The sequence below is a fragment of the Miscanthus floridulus genome, chromosome 2, assembly GCF_019320115.1.
Source record: "Miscanthus floridulus cultivar M001 chromosome 2, ASM1932011v1, whole genome shotgun sequence".
Classification (NCBI taxonomy): domain Eukaryota; kingdom Viridiplantae; phylum Streptophyta; class Magnoliopsida; order Poales; family Poaceae; genus Miscanthus; species Miscanthus floridulus.
The window spans coordinates 137,102,059-137,126,794 of record NC_089581.1 but is presented as its reverse complement, the minus strand read 5'-3'; the positions used below and the strand labels follow the sequence as shown (position 1 = coordinate 137,126,794).

Here is a 24,736-nt window from a genome sequence, read left to right as displayed (position 1 = left end):
CATTCAACATGAGCAACGAACGACCGGGGTTCGAAGGCCAACCCACGAAGGGCTCAAAGCCGCCCCATGTCAAATAGAGCTAGGGAAGAAAAATGCAAATGAGCCCCTTACGGCCCTCGCCTAGTCTAGCAGATAGGGTCATCTCAACCTTCTCGTTTGATCCTAAGCCTCTGCCAAGCCCATAGAATCTTCATCGAGGGGAGGCCATAAGGCCACCTAGGTTGGTCTCTGGAATGACCCAGGCATCTGCTGGGTTGTAGGCAAAGGAGCAGTGGAATGTCATAAGAGGGCTATGCCGACCCCGACATGAATGACAGACCCAGATTCCACTCGATCATACCCGTTAGCGAACTCACCAAGCGCGTCACTCGAGCCCGAGTGATTGGGACAAGGGACAAAACTCAGCCCCTCCAATTGTGAGAAACTGAGTATAGGGTAACACACACAACTCAAACCGACCCCTACCAAAAGCCCAATGGGGCTTGGGGGCTCAAGACACCAAACGCCTAGGTCTACGACTCCGAACTCACCCCATCCATCGGCTACGCTTTGACTGCACACCAAATGCCCGGGTCTACGACCCCAAACTTGCCCCATCCGACTACGCTTCGACTGGACACCAAACGCCTAGGTCTACGACCCCAAACTCGCTGCATCTAGCTACGCTTCGACAGCACACCAAATGTCTAGGTCTGCAACCCCAAACTCGCCCCATTAGGATCCGTGACCCCCAGCTCGCCTGATCCCTAAAACTAACTAAACTAACTACCTCAGCTGCATGGGCTGCAACAAGGCCAGGATCCATTAATCTAATTCGCCTGATCCCATGGCGCGCACCGACGCTAGGACCCACGAGTTCTGTCTTGTCTAATACCTAAGACTAACTGCCTCGCCCGATCCCACGACGCGCACCAATGCTAGGACCCACGAGTTCTGTCTCGTCTGATCCCTAAGACTAACTGCCTCGCCCAGTCCCACAGCACGCACCGACGCCAGGATCCATGAGCTCCATCTCACCTAATCCCTCAAAACTAACCGCCTCAGCTGTGCAACGACACCTTGGTTGATGACTCTATCTCGACTAAAAAACACGCACACATGCCCACTGACAAACACCCCCAGATGATTCTGCCTGATTTGCCTGGGGGCTCAGGGGCTACACCCGCGGGTGCGCTCACGTGCACCCACTGATGAAATGAAAAACTCCCCCGCTGGCAACACAAAAAAAAACCCCGGTCGATTCTGCCTGAATCATCCGAGGGCTCGGGGGGCTACAACCATGGGTGCGCTCACGCGCACCCGCCATCAAGACAAAAAACCCCTAGACTATTCTACCCAAACCATCCGGGGGCTCAGAGGCTCCTATCAGGTTCATAAACCCGGGGTCCCTCATAGACTGGCTTCCCAGAATAAGGGCTCGGCCCAAGCAGATAGCGCACAACTCATGGACCAGCCCAAGTATCTAAACAGTAGGCCAAAAGGGCGATCCAATCACCGACCGGTCTAGCCGAGGAGGAGCGATGCCTGTTTTCTGACTCTAGCCCACCTCTCTGACCAGAGGGCTCACTTTGGTCTCTAGCCTGCCTTTGGACGGCCTCTCTGACTGGAAGGCCTTGCCAAAACACTACTTCTGACTCTGACCCCATGTCTCTGACCAGGGTATGCAAAAACCCTGCTCACTGCTCGTCTCTGACTGGCGTGATTAGAACCGACTAGGACCAACCGACCGGGGACGTCCGCTCGAAAAGGACCGAGGAACGAATGGAGAAAGCAAGGCAGAGTGCACAAGTCAAACCATGATACTAGGGACTGTACCCTGTACACCTGCATAAATAGTACTCTACAACCTCCCTAACACAAACAGTGTTGTAGGCGCCGACATTTTCCGTACAATATTGTGGGCGCCATTAACTCCCATATGGTAAGGCTCCCCCCATGTGCCTCTGGGCATCGATAGTGTTGTGGGCGTCGGTATTTACCACACCGAGTGAACATGGTGAAACTCCTCACATGCCTCTAGACATCGACAGTATAGCAGGTATCGACATCTGCCATACCTGAACAAAACAACAGAACCTCCCACATGAATCTAACATCCAACAGTGTTGTGGGTGCCTACCATCATCCTATACCCGCCAGCGTGGGCAACAAGGCTTAGAAGCATACGTACTCTCTCCCTCTCACATGTAAGGCCACCCCCTTCATCTATAAAAGGGGATGCACACTCTCCCAACATTCAAGTGATTCTAGATTCATTAGATCGACCAAGTTCACTAGCTCACAACCATAGAACCGCCAGGTTTGAACCATAAGCACACGCTGAACACTTAGCTCATAGCAGAGCTCTTGTCGCTCTTAGCCTTTCTGACCAAAGTCCGACCGGACCTCTTGTACCCCCATCTTTCTCCTTGTTTGTAACCCCACTGCAAACTTTGAGCACCTAGGCTTAGGAATAAAGTCACCGACTGACTCAAACTAGACATAGGGCACGTTGCCTGAACTAGTATAAACCCTATGTCATTGAGTGCTAAGCCACCTCCGATCACAACGTACGGCAAAACTACAAATATTTACTTGTTGATCACTTTCTGCACCGACAACTTGGAATAGTGCTACCTATCTCATAATCACTTTGATAAACTAGGTTAGCACTTAGGGTTTCATCAATTCACCAAAACCAAACTAGAGCTTTCAATCTCCCCCTTTTTGGTAATTGATGACAACCCTTTCACAAAGATATGAATTGAAATTCAATTGAATCCATGTTGCTTGTCCAAGCATATTTACTATGTGTAAAAGGATATGGACAAGTTTCATGAACCCCAAATGGTAGCAATTGCTCCCCCTATATATGTGCAATGACTTTGGATTGTAGCTTGCACATATGCTCAGATAGGAAATATAGGAGACAATGTCTACCAAATGATGCAAAGGTATAAAAGATGAACCTTTGAAGCGTGATACCAATCGAAGCGCACCAATATACCATCCTTAGCACCATGGTTAGTTCGATACCACTTGGAAATAAAATCACTAGATAACCTATGCATACTAGTTATTTATTTTATCATTCAAACCTACAACTAGCATACACCACACAAGCATAGATATTGAAATTTAAAACTTGTGCCATGCAAGCAAACATATGAATTGCACATTCAAATGCACCATACAAGTTCATGAGCTTGCTCCCCCTACTTGTGTGCTCAAAATTTTAATTGATCCCTTTCCTTTGTCATATCTCTCTTTCCTTTTTCATATCTCTCACCCTATGTCAAGTTCTCCCCCTTTGTTGTCTTTTCATTATCTTAGTACACTTAATATTTTTGTTTTTCTTCCCATGTACTAATATCTTTGTTTTTCTCCCCATGTACTAAGATCTTTGTTTTCTCCCCCTTTGACATCAATGACCACAAAGGTTAAAAATATAGATAGGTTGAGATTATCAATGTCAATCAATGGGGTGAGGATCATTTTCCCAAATTTGGTCCAATCTAGATCATTTGTCAAAGATATTTAACTCGGTTTGATCCAAGAACAAGATTCTTCACACCTCCAAATAAGGATTATCTTATATCATGTTGAGTTAAACACTTAGAGCTCATTTTCTAGATCAAACACTAGGTTTACAAGCCCACAAACATGTCATATCCTACCACTAGATCAAAATAAGCATAGAAGCAATAGTGGTACCATACAATCATCAAAATTATTTGATTTTCATGAATGAGCCTATTCAATGTGAGAGATGACTAGATGCACTAAACATGTCCTTAGCAAGGATGTATGCCATGCCAATCAACTTTAAACTTGGATTGCTCAAAAGAGAGGCATGTCATATGAGTGGGGGTGCATCAACACATATTTGAGAAATCCAATATGTTCAACTCATTCCTTAGCTTGCAAAACCTTTTCTCATCCAATGGCTTGGTGAATATATCAGCAAGTTGATCTTCGATGCCTACACTCTCAATGCAAATATCCCCTTTTTGTTAGTGATCTCTTATGAAATGATGGAGGACATCAATGTGCTTTGTTCTTGCATGTTGAACCAGATTATTGGTTAACTTAATTGCACTCTCATTGTCACATAGCAATGGCACTTTCTTGAACTTGATTCCAAAGTCATTTAAGGTGGCCATCATCTAAAGTATTTGTGCACAACAACTACTGGCGGATATGTATTCGGTTTTGGCGGTTGATAATGCAACACTATTTCGCTTCTTTGATGACCATGAAATAAGTGATCTTCCCAACAATTGACATATGCCCGAGGTGCTCTTCCTTTCAACCTTGCATCTTGCATAATCCGAGTCGAAGTAACCAATTAGCTCAAACTTTGCTCCTTTGGGATACCACAAACCAACATTTTTGTGTATACTTCAAGTACCTCAATATTCTCTTTGTAGCATTCAAATGACTTTCTCTTGGTGAGGCTTGAAATCTTGCACACATGCATACACTAAACATGACATCTGGCCTTGATGCGGTCATATAGAGTAGGCTTCCAATCATAGACCGATATAATTTTTGATCCATCATATTGCCACTTGCAGCACTATCTAAGTTGCCATTTGTTCCCATTGGTGTGCTAATGGCTTTGCTATCACTCATGCCAAACTTCTTGATCATGTCCTTGATATACTTTCCTTGACTCACAAATGTACCATTCTTCAATTGCTTGATTTGAAGACCAAGGAAGTAACTTAATTCTCCAATCATGGACATCTCAAATTTATTAGCCATCATCTTTTCAAATTCTTCACAAAAGTCTTCATTGGTTGATCCAAATATGATGTCATCATCATAGATTTGCAACACAAATAAATCTTTTCCAATCTTCTTGATAAAAACAGTGGTGTCAACCTTACCCATCATGAACCCTTTAGAGAGTAGGAAGTCCCTCAATCTGTCATATCATGCTCTAGGTGCTTGCTTCAAGCCATACAATGCCTTCTTCAACTTATACACATGGTTGGGCTTCTTGTCATCTTCAAAACTGGGAGGTTGCTCAACATATACTTCTTCATTGATGTAACCATTGAGAAATGCACTCTTAACATCCATTTGATAGAGCTTGATGTTGTGGGCACAAGCATAGGCTAGCAAGATTCTAATTGCTTCCAATCTAGCAACTAGGGCATATGTTTCTCCAAAGTCAAGACCTTCCACTTGTGTATATCCTTGAGCTACCAATCTTGCTTTGTTCCTTACTACTATCCCATCTTGATCTTGCTTGTTTCTAAAGACCCATTTGGTTCCAATCACATTGTGTCCCTTTGGTCTTTCTACTAATTCCCACACTTGATTTCTTGTGAAATTGTTCAGTTCTTCATGCATAGCATTCACCCAATCAACATCCTTCAATGCTTCATCTATCTTCTTTGGTTCAATGGATGACTCACATTGTACTCACTAAGCATAGACCTTGCCATATCAATGAGTGTCATATTCTTCCTCTCAACAAGGCCATTTGATTGTGGAGTGTACTTGGCTGAGAATTGATGTCTAATTCCAAATTCATCACACAACTTATCAATTCTAGTGTTCTTAAACTCACTAACATTGTCACTTCTAACTCTCTTGATGGTTGTTTCAAACTCATTGTGAATGCCCTTGACAAATGATTTGAATGTTGCAAACACATCACTTTTGTCCACTAGAAAGAATACCCAAGTGTATCTTGTATAATCATTCACTATCACAAATCCATATTTGTTATCACCAATGCTAGTGTATTGTGTTGGCCCAAACAAGTCTATGTGCAATATCTCAAATGCTTTACTAGTGCTCATCATGCTTTTCTTAAGATGGGTGTTTCCAACTTGTTTGCTGGCTTGACAAGAGCTACAAAGTTTATCCTTCTCAAACACAACATCTTTCAAGCCTTTAACCAAGTCATGCTTAACCAATCTATTCAATTGTTTCATTCCAATATGACCAAGCCTTGTATGCCATAACCAACCCATGCTAGACTTAGTGAACAAGCATATAGATAATTTAGCTTCACTAGCTTTGAAATCAACCAAGTATAGATTCTCATATCTAAAGCCATTGAAGATCAAATTGGAGCCATCTACACATATGATCTCTACATCATCTACCCCAAATATGCATTTGAATCCAAGATCACACAATTAGCCACGGATAGCAAATTGAAGTTCAAGCTCTCTACTAGCAATACATTGGATATGCTCATGTCATTGGATATTGCAATCTTACCAAGCCCTTTGACCTTGCCTTTGCCATTGTCACCAAATATGATACTATCATAACCATCATTGTCATTGGTGTTGATTGAGTTGAACATTCTTGCATCACCAGTCATGTGTTGAGTGCACCCACTATCAAGAACCCAATGCTTTCCTCTGGCTTTGTAATTGACCTACAAAAGAAGATCAATTCTTTTTAGGTACCCAAAGTTGCTTGGGTCCTTGAAGGTTAATGACCAAGCTCTTTGGCACCCAAATGGCTTTCTTCTTTGAGCTCATCCATGGTTTACCAATGAACTTAGCATTTACACCATTTGTACCCTTGGTAAGCATATAGAAAGAATCAAGCTTAATGGAGGATACATTAGTTTGTGACTTCTTATTCATGCACTTTTGCTCTACATGACCAACTTGCTTGCAACTAATGTTAAAGTGTTCTTTAGCATCTTCTAGCATGTCAAATAGTTCATCCTTAGTAGGTTCATCATCATCACTATCACTTTTATTTTCATTTTCATTATCATATTCCTCATCACTTCCATCATCACAAATTTGTACCTTAGTGGCCTTAGCCATGAAGCATGATGGAGTGTCAAAGAGAGAAGGCTTCTCATTGATAGCAATGCTTGCAAGTGTCTCCTTCTTGGTGGTCTTGTTATCGTTACTATCATCATCATCACTTGAGGAAGAATCACTATCCCAAGTGACTACATATGAACCACCCTTCTTCTTCTTGAAGGTCATCTTGTTCTTCTTCTCTTTCTTTTCCTTCTTGTCCTTCTTCTTGTTTTTCTTGTCAATATCTTTATCGCTATTGTATGGGCATTGAGCAACAAGATGATCTTTGCTTCTATAATTAAAGCACCTTCTTGACTCTTATTCTTAGATGAAGACTTCTTTCTTTTAGCATGGTAGCCCTTCTTCATTATGAACTTGCCAAATCTTTTAACAAAGAGAGCCATCATTTCATGATCCATCTCATCAAATGAACTATCATCTTCACTTGATGTTTCTTGCTTTGCCTTGCCCTTGGATGATGTGGCCTTGAATGCCATGCTCTTCTTCTTCTCATCCTTCTTCTCATCTTTCTTCTCCTTCTTTTCTTCCTTCTCATCATCATCTCTATATATATCATTGGTCATTATGTCTTCCAACACTTGGTTTGGTGTCATGGTGTCCAAACCACTCCTCACTAGAATAGTGACTAATGTGCCAAATCTTGAAAGCAAGCATCTCAAGAACTTGTGGGAGAAGTCCTTGTCCTTCACCTCTTCTCCAAGTGCTTTGAGATCATTGACAAGCACTTGAAGCCTATGAAACATCTCCGGCACACTCTCATCCTCCTTCATCTTGAAGCTTGTGAACTTCTCTTTGGGAATGTATGCCTTTGCACCCTTCATGGCTTGAGTGCCCTCAAATGATTCCTCTAATTTCTTCCATGCCTCATGAGCTCTCTCAATGTTCTTGATTTGCTCAAATGTTCTCTCATCCAAAGCATCATGGACAGCACTAAGAGCAATGTCATTATTTTGGAGTAGCATTTCTTTGGCAATGGTGGGAGCATCTTCATCTTCAATCTCAATCTTTGTCTCTACCATCTTTCAAACTTTCCTATTGATTGACTTGATATAAGTTGTCATCTTAGCTTTCCAATAGGGATAATTTGAGCCATCAAATTGGGGTGGCTTCTTGGTGTTGTTGATTTGAGCCATTTTTACACCAAAGCATGTTAAGCCTCAAATCACGGTGGCCTCGGCTCTAATACCACTTGAAAGGTCCTAACGGCTAGAGGGGGATGAATATCCTATTAAAAATTTCTACAACAACACTTAACAAACCGGTTAGACAGTTATGAGGTGAAGCAAGTGTTGAGCTAGCCTACTAAAAAGGCAAGCCACCTACCATAATTCTAGTTTATATAGTTTTTATCCACACAATGGCTATGTCACTATACTAAGTTAGTACGCTCTCAAATGCAAACTAAAGAGCCACACTAACCAAACTAACAAGCTCTCACAACTAGCTACACTAAAGAGCTTGACAACTAGTTTGTGGTAATGTAAAGAGAGTGAGCAAGATGGTTATACCACCGTGTCGAGTAAGGAGCCAATCAATCACAAGAATGAATACCAATCACCTCGGAATCAAATGATGACACAAAGATTTTTTTTACCGAGATTCACTTGCTTGCCGGCAAGCTAGTCCTCGTTGTAGCGATTCACTCACTAGGAGGTTCAAGCGCTAATTGGCATCACACGCCAAACCCACAATAGGGTGCCGCACAACCAACACAAGATGAGGATCACACAAGCCACGAGCAATTCACTAGAGTACCTTTTGGCTCTCCATCGGGGAAAGGTCAAGAACCCTTCACAATCACCATAATCGGAGCCGGAGACAATCACCAACCTCCGCTCGACGATCCTCGCTGCTCCAAGCCATCTAGGTGATGGCAACCACCAAGAGTAACAAGCGAATCCCGCAGCGAAACATGAACACCAAGTGCCTCTAGATGCAAACACTGAAGCAATGCACTTGGATTCTCTCCCAGTCTCACAAAGATGATGAATCAATGATAGAGATGAGTGGGAGGGCTTTGACTAAGCTCACAAGGTTGCTATGTCAAAGTAAAAGGCTAAGCAAGTGAGCTTGAGCCAGCCATGGGGCTTAAATAGAGAGCCCCCATGAATAGAGCCGTTGGGCTCCTCGCTGCACTGAACACGGGGCAACTAGACACTCCGGTCAGATCGACCGGACGCAGGACCCTAGCATTTGGTCGCCCGATGCTTCCCACATGTCATCGGCTTCAAACGCTGATCGCCCAATCTCAATGGTCATCAGTACATTTAAGTAGTGACCAGACGCGCTGCTTCAAAGTGACTGGATGCAGGACCTCAGCGTCCGGTCATTTCCAGTAAGCATCCAAACACAATTTTTCACGATCGGACGTGTCCGGTCACCCTTGACCAGACTCACCCAGTGTCTAGTCAGTCACCCTCTTCATTGTGTGCTGCCACATCAGCTGGACCAGATGCACCCCATCAGCGTCCAGTCACTAAGTGACCCAGTGTCTGGTCGAAGACCGACACTAGCGTCTTCACTATTTTCACTAACCGGATGCAGGACCCCAGCATCCGGTCACTGCGTGACCATCGTGACTAACTCCTTTTCAACTCTATCTTCTTCACCCTTGCTCAAAGGTGCCAACCACCAACTGTATCACCTTGTGCACATGTGTTAGCATATTTTCACAAACATTTTCAAGGGTGTTAGCACTCCACTAGATTCTAAATGCATATGCAATGAGTTAGAGCATCTAGTGGCACTTTGATAACCGCATTTCGATACGAGTTTCACCCCTCTTAATAGTATGGCTATCGATCCTAAATGTGATCACACTCACTAAGTGTCTCGATCACCAAAACAAAATGGCTCCTACCATTTATATCTTTGCCTTGAGCTTTTTGTTTTTCTCTTTCTTCTTTTCAAGTCCAAGCACTTGATCATCACCATGGCATCATCATCATGTCATGATCTTCATTTGCTTCATCACTTGGAATAGTGCTACCTATCTCATAATCACTTTGATAAACTAGGTTAGCACTTAGGGTTTCATCAATTCACCAAAACCAAACTAGAGCTTCAAGTGTTTAGTGAGGTTTGCATACCTCTTACCACTCGGTGCTTACGTGCACAATCTTTGTACTTAGAGGGGCTTGTAGTCTTGCAAGATCACACCAACTGTGTTTCTGGCATGGCCGTCACCAGTTTACAGAAGGGAATGAGGCCCATGACATTTTGGCTAAAAGCTCGATAGTGAAGATGGTGGGGAGCAGTCCGGGAGAGGACATCTTGGGGACCCACTTGTGCATAGGAAAGGCCAAGGGGCTATTCATGGAGTTACCTGGGTGGGAGCTTGGCCCTTGCGAGGGCATCCTTGTGAGGGGCTCTGTGGCAGAACCACCCAAAATAATGCACTTACAGAGGCACTTGTCTTCCACTAGACACTAAGCACCCCGAGAGCGAGCTACATCGGGCGGACTCCGTCGAGCACACCCCAAGGGAGAGCCCGAATAATCCACATTTTTCTCTCAGGATCCAATAATAAGAACAAGTTTACATTACTTAGTCCATTTCATACATCCAGAGTTCTTAGAAATATATTATTATAGTACCAAATTCAGAGTGCGAAAATTAACAACGGAATAAAAAGAAACATCTATCGATAATATACAAGGATCCATCTGTGCCCACCAAAAGAAACCTTCACACAATGACTACTCCTCAAACTGTACCTACAACAGGGGTAAATAAACCCTAAGTGCACAATATACTCACAAGACTTATCCGACTAGTGGGAAAATTTTCCCGACTCCAAGGGATATGATAAGTTTTATGGTTTGCTGGGTTTTCTTTTTGTGGAAAGCAATACTAATAGTAAATCCTTATGTATGTTTACTATTAGTAGTCATGATTAGCTTATTATCTAACCATTCTATGTAAGCACATGTTCTACTTTCAAGCAAGAGTTGAGCAAATAGTTCCTTTTCACCACTTTCCATCTTTCAGTTCTTACTACGATGCTAGACTGTAGACAAGACGCACCGGATCGCCTGGCAATTTGTGAATCAATGTGCCCAGCTGGGTACCCCGAGACACACGTCCCACTTGTAACCCAAGCACAAGCAGGACCAACCCACCACTCTCCTATCACGGGGTCTAGGTCCCCATCCAAACTTGGACTCCAAGCCCCCGCTCCTAAGTCTCGGACTCAGTGTGTTGCTTAGATCTCCTCCATCCCTGCCCCCAATCAGTCGGTCCGGAAGGAGCCGAAACCCACGATAAGAGAGCAAGAAGCCTTTCCTATGCCCATACACAAGTATGTGTTCGGGAAAATAAGTTTGTGACTTGCCTAGAACCCAATGCAACGGCCGGTCCTTAACTAACACATATAGAAAAATAGTGTAACCAAGCTATGCCCTGTTGACCACAGGACACAACCCCTTACACCCACCAATGCCTGAACCACCTCCCTGCTCGGTCTCCATTTGTCCTTTCACCATTTTTATCATGAGTGATAATAATAATCACCTATTATGAGTAACGGCAGGTTACTCACGCTACCAAAATCTTGAGCATAGCAACTACTTGCCCTATGCTAGTAAGACTCATAGGTAGGTATATCTATGCAAGTAGTTTCCATAAAATGCTTATAACGTAAATGCACATCATATATATATTCAGTGATCATTCAAAATAAGAGTTATGTATTGGGGCTTGCCTTGGGTAGGCGGGGTGTCAACAAAGTCAGCAGCTAATGGCTCCGGGGCTTCTTCCTGTATGAGAATCTCCTCCTCATACTCCTCGATGATCTCCTCATACTCCTGCTCGTCCACAGGCACAAACTCTACCAACTCGTTATCTATATGCATGAAATGATGATGCAACACTTAATAATACGGCAACAGCAACTCTTAAAATAAGAATACATCTATCAAGCTACTAAGCTAGTTCTACTGACTAAGACACTAAGTTATCTATTACTACCACTAAACAGGTATGAAACATTGCATGTATTATCTTAGCAACTAACGGCATCCCTATTCTTATTATCGATTTAATATATATACTATAACAAGGAATACTTAGCTACCATATTTCTCAGTATATTCTAAGGCTATAAAAATTACAGTGAGTGCCTAATAATGTTATGAGCCTACTATAAAAAATTTAGGGCTAGCACTTCTACCATTTCATCACGAAAATTCATTCTCTAAATAATCATAAAAACAACAAGCATATTACAACAAATAAAGTAACCCTAAAGATACCACAGAACTATATGAACTAAATACACTAAAAGCTAGATCATGAATTTAGGAACCTAACAAAATTTACTTCACAATGTTTGGACACTTACATAATTTTATACTAATTATCAAAGATCAGTTCACAATTTAAACTAGAAAAGCATTAACTAATTCCTTAGAAAGGAAAAGGATGAAACCGCCTAGGGCGGCCCATCATGGCTCGGCCCATGCACTCATAGCGCGCGCATGCGCGATCCGCTGGCACGGCCCACGCGGGATGCGGCCCCACCGCGTGGCAACGGCCCACGACAGGGAAGCTCACGCGCGCCTGTCATAATTGCGAAAATGCCCCTAGTCTAATTGCTATTCCCCTAACCACTATGTGCCCTATTCCTATAGTCTAGACTTAAGCGATCTAGCCCTCGGAACACTCCATCTTCACAACGGCCAAGTCCTCGGGCACCCGCACGGTGGTGACGGCACTGGGCGGTCACGCCGGCCACCCTAGCACCTCCCCACCCCCGAGAGCGAGCCGATGCTCACCTAGATGCAAACACAAACCTATGGGAGGTGAAGCAATGAACAGAGACGTGGTCAAGAGCTCCCTCCATGGCGGCAGACAACCTACGACGGCGGCAACCCTGTTCAGTCAAGCTCCGCCATCGGAGAAGAAATACGGTCAGCGTATAAGCATTAGAGTCTCACCACGATCCTACCCAAATTGGTGGTGCGTCCGGAGACTGCCCTAGTCGAGCCGGCCACGTGCACGCGGCAAGGCGACGGTGAGTCGTGTAGGCACGGCCGCGTCTGTACCGTATGGGAAGCAGTGAGGACGTGGCTAAGGTGCGCACGTCGAGGAGGACTGCAATGCGGGGCTAGGGGTGCAGCCAATTTGGCTCAAGATGGCAGGGTGGGTAGTGCCCACGGCAACGGCGTGCCTAGCCTTTAATGGCGCGACCCTTATGTGGAAGATGGTGTAGACCTGTGCGCGATGTGGAGCAAGAATTCCTTGATGCAAGAATTTTTAAAAAGTTTGAGCGAACAAAATGTCAAAAATGTCAAAATTGAAACATGATCTTATGCGGTCGTAGCTGAGGGCAAGTAATGTTGGTCCAATGCTAGCTTCATTCAAAGAGCTACATGACAACACTTACCTATCCAAAAAAATGATATGTCCAATGGGATACAAGTACGAAAAAATCCATACAAGTCATAGTAATTGTATATTTGTATCATGTCGATTATATGGACTTTGATGCATGTCCTGTGTACACATAGCTACATGGTACAAGTACAAGATGGTCAAGGAAAAGGTGGAGAATGACGAGCCACAGAAGAAACAACCCATGAAGCCATGAAGGTTGTGTCATATTTCCCTATAATTCCTCATTTGCGGAAGTCGATCAAGGAGACAACAAGATACTGTGGCATGTGAAGAGCAAATACTAAAAATTTTCAAAAGCAAAATATACTTCCCCTGATCGTACATGTAACTAAATCCATCTAGTAGGTTTGTCTTAAGTCAATTTTTAAAACTATGGTCATCCGTTTCTAAAATTATATATAGATTGACAAAACAAGATTGACATTAATAGGTTTATTATAGAAAACCATTGTAATATAAAGTTAGCTTAATTAAAATAACTTATATTTTGATATATGCTACATGTGGAAGTAATTTTTTTTAACTTCTATTTGTGATGAAAGGAAGTGTACCCAACAAGTTTGTAATTAAAAATAACCATCTAAATATGCATAGGAAAGGATTGATATAGAGTCATTATTACACAAGTGTATGAGTTATAGCCCCGTTCGCTTCACTGAAAAAACAAGCCAAAACACTGTTCCGATTGATTTGTTGTGAGAGAAAAATATTGTTGCGGCTGAAAAAACAAGCTAAAACAATAAATTATAAGAGAAGTGAACAGGGCCATATAGTATTAAGATCTTTATGTCACCAAAACTACATGATTTGCCATCCCAACTAACGTAAATTAACCTGTTCTTCTCGCTACTCGCATATAGAACAGATATTAAATAATGGAAGTACTTACATGTTACATCCACAGATCAACCCAAGAAAATGGGACCAAAATTCCATTAATGGACAAAGCAGAAACGACGAAACAGGAGCAAAGGGGCCCGAAGATAAAGTCAAATACATGCATGCATGCATATAATATGCTGAGCTAATCACATAATAATTCACATTTTTATTTAACCACATGGCCCGTTCATCTCTCTGTCCCTCTTTCTGCAGTATTTACTCATTAACAACATCGTATATGTACTTTACATGTGTGTTAAACACTTCAAATGTAATCACCACAAACACGAACTTATCCGCTGCTCATCAACACAGCAACATCATAATATAATAAGGGGGGGGGGGGGGGGGGGGGGGGGGGGGGGGGGGGGATAACACCACATGAAATGCCGGTAGTAATTTGCATCTGCAGGCTATATAAACAGTAATTAATTCACACTGATGAACTGTTTCTTCTTCCGTGGGTTCTTGCACTGAGTGATGGATTAGCACCAGTTGCTTAGCCCATGGACGTCGAAGTGCACCGGGACGTCATCCTTGCCGCCGTAGACACACTGCCCCGCCGCCTGCAGGGCGCCTTGCTGGCTCGCGGCGGCCTGGAAGGCACTGTCGAAGTACTCCGACCACCTGAGCTCGTCCAGCGCGCCGGCGTAGCAGCTGTCGACGTGGCCGGCATCAGCCACCGCGCTTGCCCCGAGCTCCAACCATGGGAAGCTGCCGCCGGTGATGTTGGTGTTGCAGTGTTCGGCCTCTGCCATCGAGGTCAGCGCGCTGGGACTGGAGGCCGACGGGACGACCGGCGCCGGCGGGATGGAGCCGCAGTGCTGCTGCTGCAGCGCGTCCATGTTGAAGCAGGCCCCCTGAAAGTAGCACGGCCTTGACAGCGACGAAGACGGCACCCCGTCGCCGGCGATGGGCCAGTCCAACTCCACCGGGAGCTTCGTCACGCCGTCCAGCATTGATGGCCCCTCGAACGGCGCCGCCTGGATTGGTGTAGTAGTCGGGATGAGATCGACGTCCCCGAACACCGCGCGGCGGCTGACGGTGGTGGTGGCAGTCGCCGCCGCCGCGGCAGGCTCGGTGAGCGGTTGGTGGGTGGCGGGGTCGATGCCGCGCTCCCTGAGCCTCTTCTTGATGTACGAGTTCCAGAAGTTCTTGACCTCGTTGTCCGTCCGGCCAGGCAGCTGCGCCGCAATCTGAGACCACCTGGCCATGTTAATCACCATGCACACGCAGAGTTATTAGATTCTCGCTAGCTCCATTGTTGCTCGCCATGCATGTAAGTATATTTGCAACTAACATCGAAGAGCTAGCATAGTTGTTCGCAGACAATGCAAAGATGCATGAAAAAAGCTTACTTGTTTCCCAGCAAGGAGTGGAGGTGTATGATGAGGTCCTCCTCCTCTTGTGAGAATGTTCCCCTCTTGAGGTCTGGCCTCAGGTAGTTTATCCACCTCAGCCTGCAGCTCTTGCCACACCTGTCGAGGCCTGAACAGAAACAGATCGATTAGCCAAACAACACTGTAATGCACCACAGTTTACAACCAAGTACTGAACTTCTGCCGCTGCTGCTAGCAAGTGAAGGTCGCTGCTAGCTAGTAATTCTGTCTGTGCATCTATACATGCAAGCAAATGATACCTGCAAGCTTGGGCACGGAGCTCCAGCAGCCGTGGCCGTACTGGGCAATGTGGTTCATGAGCTTCTCGTCCTCCTCGGGGGACCAGAGCCCTCTCCTCAGCTTCTTCTTGTGGCAGCACGACTGCTTCGCCATGCCGGGCAACCCGTGGATGTCGTCGATCGATCGGTTGGCCTCACTCTGAGGCTCGCGCCAACCGATCCTTGACGATGATCGATCGTTATATGGAAGGCGATCGAGATATGATGGTGGCAGGCTAAGGGCCGAATTGAAGAGAGGCCAGGAGAAAGAGAGACATAAAAGAGATGCCAGCACCAGCAGCCAGCCGGTGTGTGCCGTGCCGAGCTGCCTGGAGCGAAGAGCGAGAGGAAGCGGGAGGTCGCTCTCAGGTAGGTGCAGGTACAGTGCGGTGCCGCTTGGCCTGGCTGCCTTTACAAGTGGAGCAACAGCGCTAGCGCGAGCCCACACTTTGCTGGGTTGCACGGTTGCACAGCGGAGCAGCTCGCTTCTCTTGGCTCGCTTTGCTAGCTAGTCTGCCAGAGGGCCGCCGGGCCGTGGTAGCCCCCGGAAAATAAATAAAGTTTGGCCATGGATCGTGTCGTGATAAGGCAATCTTTCGCCAGTGCGTGCTCATAGGCAGGGCCTCCCTCTCTTGTAACTGTCCACACAGCTGTGTTGGGGCGCAGTTGACCCCCCGGAGGCCCTTCCTCTTAATTTCTTGCCCTCTTTTTCTTCTTTCCTTCCCATGCATGATATCTTCACTGACCTTGCTTTTTCCATGATCTTTCCTTAATCATTACTACTCTCGCCCTTCTTCAGACAAATATATATATGTCGCGCTTTGACATATAGTCCCTCCGTCCTAAAATAAACAACTTTCTGAAAAAAAATAGATAGATTAATAAGGATGCTAACAAAATAAACAACTCTCTGGAAAAATTTAGATAAATAAAGGACGCTAACAAAAGATGCATGTATCCTGATCTACACTTTCCTTTCCCGGAGGATATCTCCTACATTTGGCAGTTATCATTTGCATGCACCCATGATAATATAAGCTTCTGCGTAAGGAGGCAATGTCCAATGTTTTCATAGAATTTTATTATTTGAGACAAATTTTAAACCTCATAAAATTATTTAATTTGGGACAGAGAGAGTACTTAACAATTTCTAAGAGAACCATATTGAAGGGAACCAAATCGAGGTTGACCCCAAGGGGAGGCGAGGTGAGAGCATCCCAATAGATTACTGAGCATATCTCCAATGCCAAAAAAGAATGCAATATAAGGGAGTGTGGTTGCTCTGATAGATTACTCATCTTATCCCCAATACCAAAAAGTTTTAAGTTATTAATCAAAATCCACCCACCTCTCCCTCAAATGCAGGAGATACACACCAGCTCTCCCCTGTCCATTTTTATTGTATTGATAATCTATTGGAGGAGGAGAAGAAAAAGCTACACTACCAATAATAGAGATCGCATATATAGACTTTTAGAAGATGAGGTATTAGTAATCTGTCCGAGATGCTCTGAGAAGAATTAGATCGCAAAAAGAATTAACCTACAGCTCTAACATGAGACTACACCAGATAAACTAAAATTACCTAGTTAGATGTGCACTTAAATTTATCTAGTGTACTATGTGCAAGTCACTGGTACGTCATCAGTGTATGATCTGATGGATCTTTCTTCCCTTCACCGCATTATCCATTAATTGTTCACTGTGAACTTGATCCAGTGCTTCTCTTGACATCATTTCTTCTTGATCTCGCTCGTGCTTCTTCCATTTCTTGTTCCCACTATAAAAAATACCCTTATACATGACGGTTTACTTTGGTCACAGACAAGCAAAAATGCGTCACAGATAGCTCACCATGACGATCGGAAAAAACATCATGTATCCCGCGTCATACATTTGTTCACCCAAATTGAGCTGTCGTAGATTGACATTTGAGTTCGTCATGGATTAGTTGTCTGTTTATTATACCCAGCCCAGACCCAAGCCCAGATCCAAACCATAGTGACGAAAAAGAACATCACATATTAGTGCAAAATCATCACTACATTAACATGCAGCACATCTCATAATACACCAATCATACAAACAAACATTGATTCTTTCATTTCTTGGCATGTTCACTATTGTCATATATAGTTTGAGGACAATCAATTCACAGCCAAACTAACAAGTATGTCTGAACTAAGATTTTATCTCTAGGAAGTCTAAAATAAACAAACATATGAACTAAGATTTTATCTCTAAAAATTTAATTGGCTTGTTTGTCCATATGATGTGCTACCAAGCACCTCTTGGAGCTACCTGAAAATCAATGTGAATATGAAATAAGTTAGTTCTAAGCAAATATTCGAAAACAAATGCCATCTATTTATCAGGAAACAATCAAAGTCGATTGTTCAAGGATTGCACTAGTCAAGCTTTGTACTAACAAATAAAACCGATGGTTGCAGTACTAGCATGTGGTAGAAAAATCAACAAGTGACCAACCTGAACAAGAAATCTTTGATTATTCTATAGAGTTGACAATGATGTGGCAAACCATTTTTTTGCATTCAACATAAAAACCATTTTTTATAGCACTAGCATGTAAAAGAATGCAGCTTTGTCAATACCAAATTTCCCATGCAAATCAGCGCACAAGTAGTAACTAGTATAATGCCCGTGCTATCGCTACATCAGCATATAACCATACAAATCAAATAACCAAAAGGCATATATGTCCAAGTTATTGAACGCAAACAGAGGAGCATTTAAAAAAATTTCATTACAGAGGAGCATCTAGCTGATGGTATTTCATAGCATGTTTAATTATCTTGGGGAAAAATACACAATAGACCAGCGGCTAGTTGATGGTTTATTTACCAACATATTAACATGGCTTAGTAATCTGGATAAAAAAACTGCAATACAGAGGAGCATCTACCTGATGTTATTTGGGAAAAAACATGACAGGAGTTGTACGTTCATAGTTCACTATAGAATTGCTTCAGTTAACTAAAAAGAACTACATGTAGTGCTTGTCAAGCTGAATCTAACAAAGACTAAAAGAGTCTGTCAACATAGACTAAAACAGAACCTTGAAGACTAAAATTATGAAACAAATTTACATGGCCAAAAATTTAGATACTGAATGGTAGCCAATGTTCCATGGCTGACACATATATATACTGAATGAATGTTTGTGATAGAACAACTCAATGACAGTTATAGATCATTGCATATACTTTTTCACCTAACAAACCACCAAACAGATCCCAAATTACCACAGGAAATTGCAATCCCCACATCCAAAATCTCTACAACTCAAAAGGGGTTAAAGGCATCACCTTAGCCAATTTAATTAGCTTCTCGATGGTTTCATAAGCCATCGTTGCCTTGTAGCGATCGACCAAAAGTCCTGCAGCTGCGCCTTCTAAAAACATGTAGCATAAGATGCTATCAGTATTCTTAACAATTTACAAGAGCCTGAAGCAAGTTAATTGATTTAACATAAACTAATTTGGCTGGCCAAAAAGATTTATGGGTCTTTAAATAAGCCTGAGGGCAGTAGTACCATCGAAAACAAACCAAGCTATCAGGATTATAGTTGATGCTACAACTTTTTACAAAAGATCAAAGATTAACAAGCAATGAAATAACCGGAGGAAATTCCTTACTGAATCTACTATCTTGTATTGGCATTTCCACCGGCACCTGCAGCATCTATCAGAAAGTTACTTGCATTGCATTATAGAACAGGAGGTAGGTGACGAGCAAACTAATTTCAATCCTGCTCACAGGAATTATATGCCCAAACCATCATTCATAGAAATCCAAACAAAAACCACAAATAGACCCAACTGCACAGTGCACAAAAAGGCATCGGCAATCAAAAAAAATTCTAAAAATCACAGTAGGATGGGATTTCACATACCAGCAACCGCGGAGACAGATCTCGGCAGGGCCTAGCGCACACCAGACTCCTCCAAACCTAGAAATTTCAAAAACCTGCAAGCACATGCATCCACCAGATCAAACCCCTACCAGCGAAACCCTAATGAAAATCACAAACAGCGGTAGGGGCACACCGCTGCTGGTGCTATGCGGTCTGGCCGCGCAGGGGAGGCGCGCGAACCCACTGTCGCTCTGCACGCCCGCGCCGGGGAAGGGCACGTCTCCGCCCCTGCTATGCCTACCCGCGCCCGGGAAGGGCGCGCCGCCGCGGCCGCTATGCCCTCCTGCGTTGGGGGGGGGCGCGCTGCCGCTGTCGCCGCGCAGCTCGCCAGCGCAGGGGAGGCATGCGACCTAAAGTATGGGGGACGGGGGCGTGCGGTGGCTATGGGTAGCGGCGGATAGGGGAGGGCGTGTACAGTGGATGCAGGTGGCAGCAGATGGAAAGGGGTGGCGCAGTAGATGGGTGTGTGTAGACTGTGGGAGGGAGGCTGGTGGATTAGGTTTAGAAATTTTCTTTTCTTTTTAATTTTTTATTACAAACCATCACAATTTAGAGCGTTCTATCACCTCGTATACAAACCATCGTAGATAAGGACTTTCTATGACAATTTCTTATAACGTCATCTTGAAACCGTCATGTATAAGGGTATTTCTTGTAGTGTCCTTAGTATCCATTGGACCTATGTAAACAGGCCCTAAGAGATCTTAGCATAAACGTCAGTTCTATTGAGCGTGTATATGGTTTCAGTCACCAAAACCATTAACACCTAGCATGCACCTGGAGAAATTAAAGGTACCTAAAAAGAGATACCATCTTGCATGCATGCATGGCCCTGTGCGTACGGTTCTGTGTGTTTTCCTTCCGACGACGTTCACTTTGCTGTAGCATCATCAGTCTCTTTCTTTTCCCCTGAAAACGACTTCACATCTGTATATACAGGTACGTACGACGTGCACGCAAGTCTTTGTTTTGCTTTGCTTTCCCTGGAAAAATCTGCAGGGGATTAACGACCTGGTAATCATCATCAGTCATCACCTAGGTGTGCTTCAGCATGAATCCCATGAATAACGGTCACAGTCACGAAGGCATGGAAATGAAAGTGCTGCACATCAGTTCCTAGGCAGCGCCGGGGTGTGTACGTAGCGTGCTAATACGTACTGTGAGCATGCATATGTTGGTAGTGATATCACATCGCTAGCTGTGTGAACACCTCTCTCCTTACATACAAGCAACCACCCGCGTACGTACAGGCAGCCTAAAGCAAAGTGTCCTTGCTTTTCTCGATCGCTGGACATCAAGATAGGATAGATACAACATACAAGATGAGTGTTCCCTCAAAAAACATCGATTATATTGGAGATTGGACACACAGGTTGACACGGGGATTAATTAATACCGTTCAATTCGCTATATTATATATAGATCATCCTCTCTCTCTCTCTCTCTCTCTCTCTCTCTCTCTCTCTCGTGTGTGTGTGGGGGGGTGTTAGTTGATCTCCACCGATAGGCCCAACGGCCTATTGGGCCCTTATCTCTACTCCTTGATCGGGGGAGCCCAACCCTAATCCGGTTGATGGGCCCCTGTCGCACAGCACACATAAAAGGAAGGTGGGGGTGAGGGCTCAGACTACGAGGTTCGCCGGAGCCACCACACCCACCAAAGAAAACCCTAATCCGATCGTGAGGGGCGCAGCTAGTGACGGGAAGCGCCACCAGCCGCGCCGCCACGCTACACCGACGACCGCTACACCGACGTCTTCCCCAACCATCGCTGCCCGTGAGCAGACTTCACCGACGAAGCTGATGGAGGCCTCTGGATCCACTCCCTCTGGGATCTCAGGTTCGACACCTTCTCCTTCCTCCAGATAGCATTCTAGGTCTACATCGTTGCCGTTGTCTACTGCTCTTGATGTCTACCCTCTAGACCGACTGCTAGATGATTCAAGGTTTATAACAATGGTACCAGAGCCAGTTGCCTCTGTGTAATCCTAACCCTAACCGGGTAAAAGAAGAAAGGAAAAGGGACCAGGGGTGGCGGAGGTCACTGGAACCCCGGTCACCACCGCCATCGCGCGGGAAAAGTGCCGCACTGACACGGCAAGAAAAGAAAAGAACAGAACACTCCCTAACCCTAACCCTAATTGGGTTAAAGAAAGGGGGGAAAGAAAGGTTTCGGCCTTAAGATGAACAGAGCCGAACCCTAAATCCAAAAGAGAAAAGAAATAAAAGAAAAGAAAGGAAATTCAAAAGAAGAGAAAAGAACAGGGGTCGGCACACAAACCCTAACCCCAATCGATCAAACAAAGAAAAGAAAACAAGATCCATTCGGATCAGAGAACAGAGAGGGCTCTCGGCACTTCGAGCCAAACCCTAACCCAAGAAATGACCGTGGGGAAGGGGCCTATCTCGAAGATCTTGAATCAAAACCGAATCGGTTCAACGGAACCCTAACCCTAACTCGCAACGAGGAAGGGGAAAAGGGGGATTCGACACAAATAAGAAAAGGAAAGAAACAAAAAGAAAACTCGAATCGGGTTCAACCGAACCCTAACCCTAGATCCTCTTTTCGGATGAACAAGCGAAAAGAAAACAGAGAAAAATAACTCAAATCCGAAAGGGGAAGAAGAAAGGGAAAGAAATCTTGCCGTGCACTGGGCGAACTGTTTCGCCGGCGAGGGAGAAGAAGACCGAGCCAGGAAGGTTTTCGCCGAGCTCGGCCAAGGGGACGCCACGGCCAGGCCGCTCGATGGCGGCGCGCTCACCCGCTGGGGAGCGCGCACGTCGGCGAGGGGGCCGGCGACGGCGCCGGGGCTCACTGCTCCACTGCTCCGCCTTGCTCGCTCTCGGTTCGCCGCTCGGTGCTCGCTGAGCTGAGAAGAAAGAACGAGGCGAAGAGAGAGAAGAGGGAGGGGCGAATGAGATAGGGTTTTTGGAGAGCGGCGCCGGTCGCCGTTTTTGTTCGCCCGAGAACCACGAGCAGCCGTCGGATCTGATCCAACGGTGCCGGTTGATCGGGCCGCTCTCGGCCCAGGCGGGCGAGGGCATGAGGCCACTTTCCCGGCCCAGGCCTAGGTTGAGGCCTGGGCGCGGGGAGGGCGCGTGTGGCTGTGGGCCGTGGGCCATTTCAGGCCGAAACAGTAAAGAGCAAGAGCCTAGTTTCATTTTTTCCTTTTCCTGGAAAATTGAAAATTTAAATTGGCTCAAAAGAAAAATAGAAAAAGGTAATTTTTCCTGTGGGTAAAATTTAAGAAATTGAATTATTTTTCCGCTGCTAAAGAGAAATTGTTTATTCTCTAGTTAATTTGTACCAACGTGGTATTTAATCGGAGAAAAAGAAAATTATTCTGCTGCTAAAGAAAACGTTGATTCTCCAGTTATTTTGAACCAATGTGGTATTTAATTAGAGAGAAAAAGAGATTTGACATGATTATGATGTTGTTATTTTCTGACCAACGTTGATAATAACAATATCGTAATGTTAATGATTTATGCATTAATTCTACTTCTGCCCAACGGTGATGTAGAATTAGTGTATAAGAACATATGTTAATTTTAAAGATTTATGCATTAATTCTACTTCTGCCCAACGGTGATGTAGAATTAGTGTGTAAGAACAGTTGTGAATGTTAAAGATTTATGCATTAATTCTATTTCTGCCCAACGGTGACGTAGAATTAGTGTATAAGAATAATTGTATATTTTGATTTTGACCAACGTTGGAATCAAGGCATGCAAATGATGTTATTTCTATGTTAAGAAAAGTTTTAACCTGGCTTTTCATCTTGTTTGAGGTGGACTGGGTAGTCACCTCACCGTGTTCCACTGAGTTTGTGGCACCGGTGAGGGAGACAAAAGTGAATGATGCCATTTGGACAACTAAAGAGAGGGATTTTGAATCCCAAAAGATATCCTATGACTCCTTGGGCATAGGAAATGAATCACTATCAACAAGAAAAAGTTTGGCTGTGATAAAGAACATGATTGAACCTGCAATTGTAGGCTAAATCTCAGAGTGTGACACAGTCACCGAGTACCTCGATAGAATAAAGAGTCAGTTCACTGGCTCTTCAAAGACATATGCTACTCAGCTTAAGTCGTGGCATAAGAGAGCTCATGATGCGTTGTCGAAATTATGGCAATGTCGTTTAGGCCATATTTCGAGGGGGAGAATAGAAAGACAAGTTAAGAATGATATTCTTCCTCCATTAGAGCTCTCAGATTTAAAACAATGCAGAAAATGCATAAAAGAAAAGTATATGAAGAAAAGTAAGAAAGATGACAAACGAAGCGCAGAAATTTTATAGATTATTCACACAGACATCTGTGGTAAGTTTCCTGTAAAGAGTGTGGATGGTAATGATTCGTTCATAACATCCACAGATGATTACTCCTATTATGGCTATATTTATCGAATTAAAGAAAGAAAAGATGTATTGGATAAATTTAAGTTATTAAAGATTAAGATAGTTAGGTCTGACCGTGGGGGAGTACTATGGTCGGCATACCCTAAAAGAATGGCATAGTAGCCCAGTATTCTATATCGGGTGAACCTCAGCAGAATAGAGTAGCTAAAAGAATCAATCGTACCCTGATGGATATGGTGGGTAGTATGATAAGTTATTCCACCTTACAGTTGAGCCTGTGAATGGAGGCGTTAAAAACCCCATTCATATTCTCAATAGAGTATCAAGAAAGTCAGTGCTCAAAACACCGTATGAGTTGTGGACAGAAAGAACACCCTCACTTAACCACTTGCGTGTGTGGGGGGAGCCCTGCTGAGGCTAAAGTGTTTAACCCAAACATTGGGAAGTTATATCCCAAAACAGTAAGTTATCATTTATTTGGCTACTCAGAAAAGTCAAAAGGTTTTCATTTCTACTGTCCAGAGAGATATACAAAGTTTGTGAAAACGAGACATGCTGTTTTCCTAGAGGACGAATTGATGAGGGGGAGCATGGTAGCTCGAGAAATTGACCTTGAAGTGAAGTGGATGTAAGCGCCCACTCCAATGATTCATGAGCCAATTTTCTCACTACCTGCTGTAGCTGCACCGACAGTGCTAGATACTGTGGTGCC

At 44.2% G+C, this 24,736-nt stretch overlaps 1 protein-coding gene across 1 annotated transcript; it reads right to left on the bottom strand.

Annotated features, from left to right (window-relative positions):
- Window positions 1-14,441: 14,441 nt before the first annotated feature.
- On the bottom strand, window positions 14,442-16,020 carry LOC136539805 (transcription factor MYB8-like). The gene is made up of 3 exons (XM_066531789.1): window positions 15,709-16,020; window positions 15,428-15,557; window positions 14,442-15,275 (listed from the first exon to the last, which is right to left on the bottom strand). Exons 1-3 carry the CDS (start codon window positions 15,839-15,841, stop codon window positions 14,555-14,557), a joined length of 984 nt encoding a protein of 327 aa, XP_066387886.1. The 5' UTR covers window positions 15,842-16,020; the 3' UTR covers window positions 14,442-14,554.
- Window positions 16,021-24,736: the final 8,716 nt, after the last annotated feature.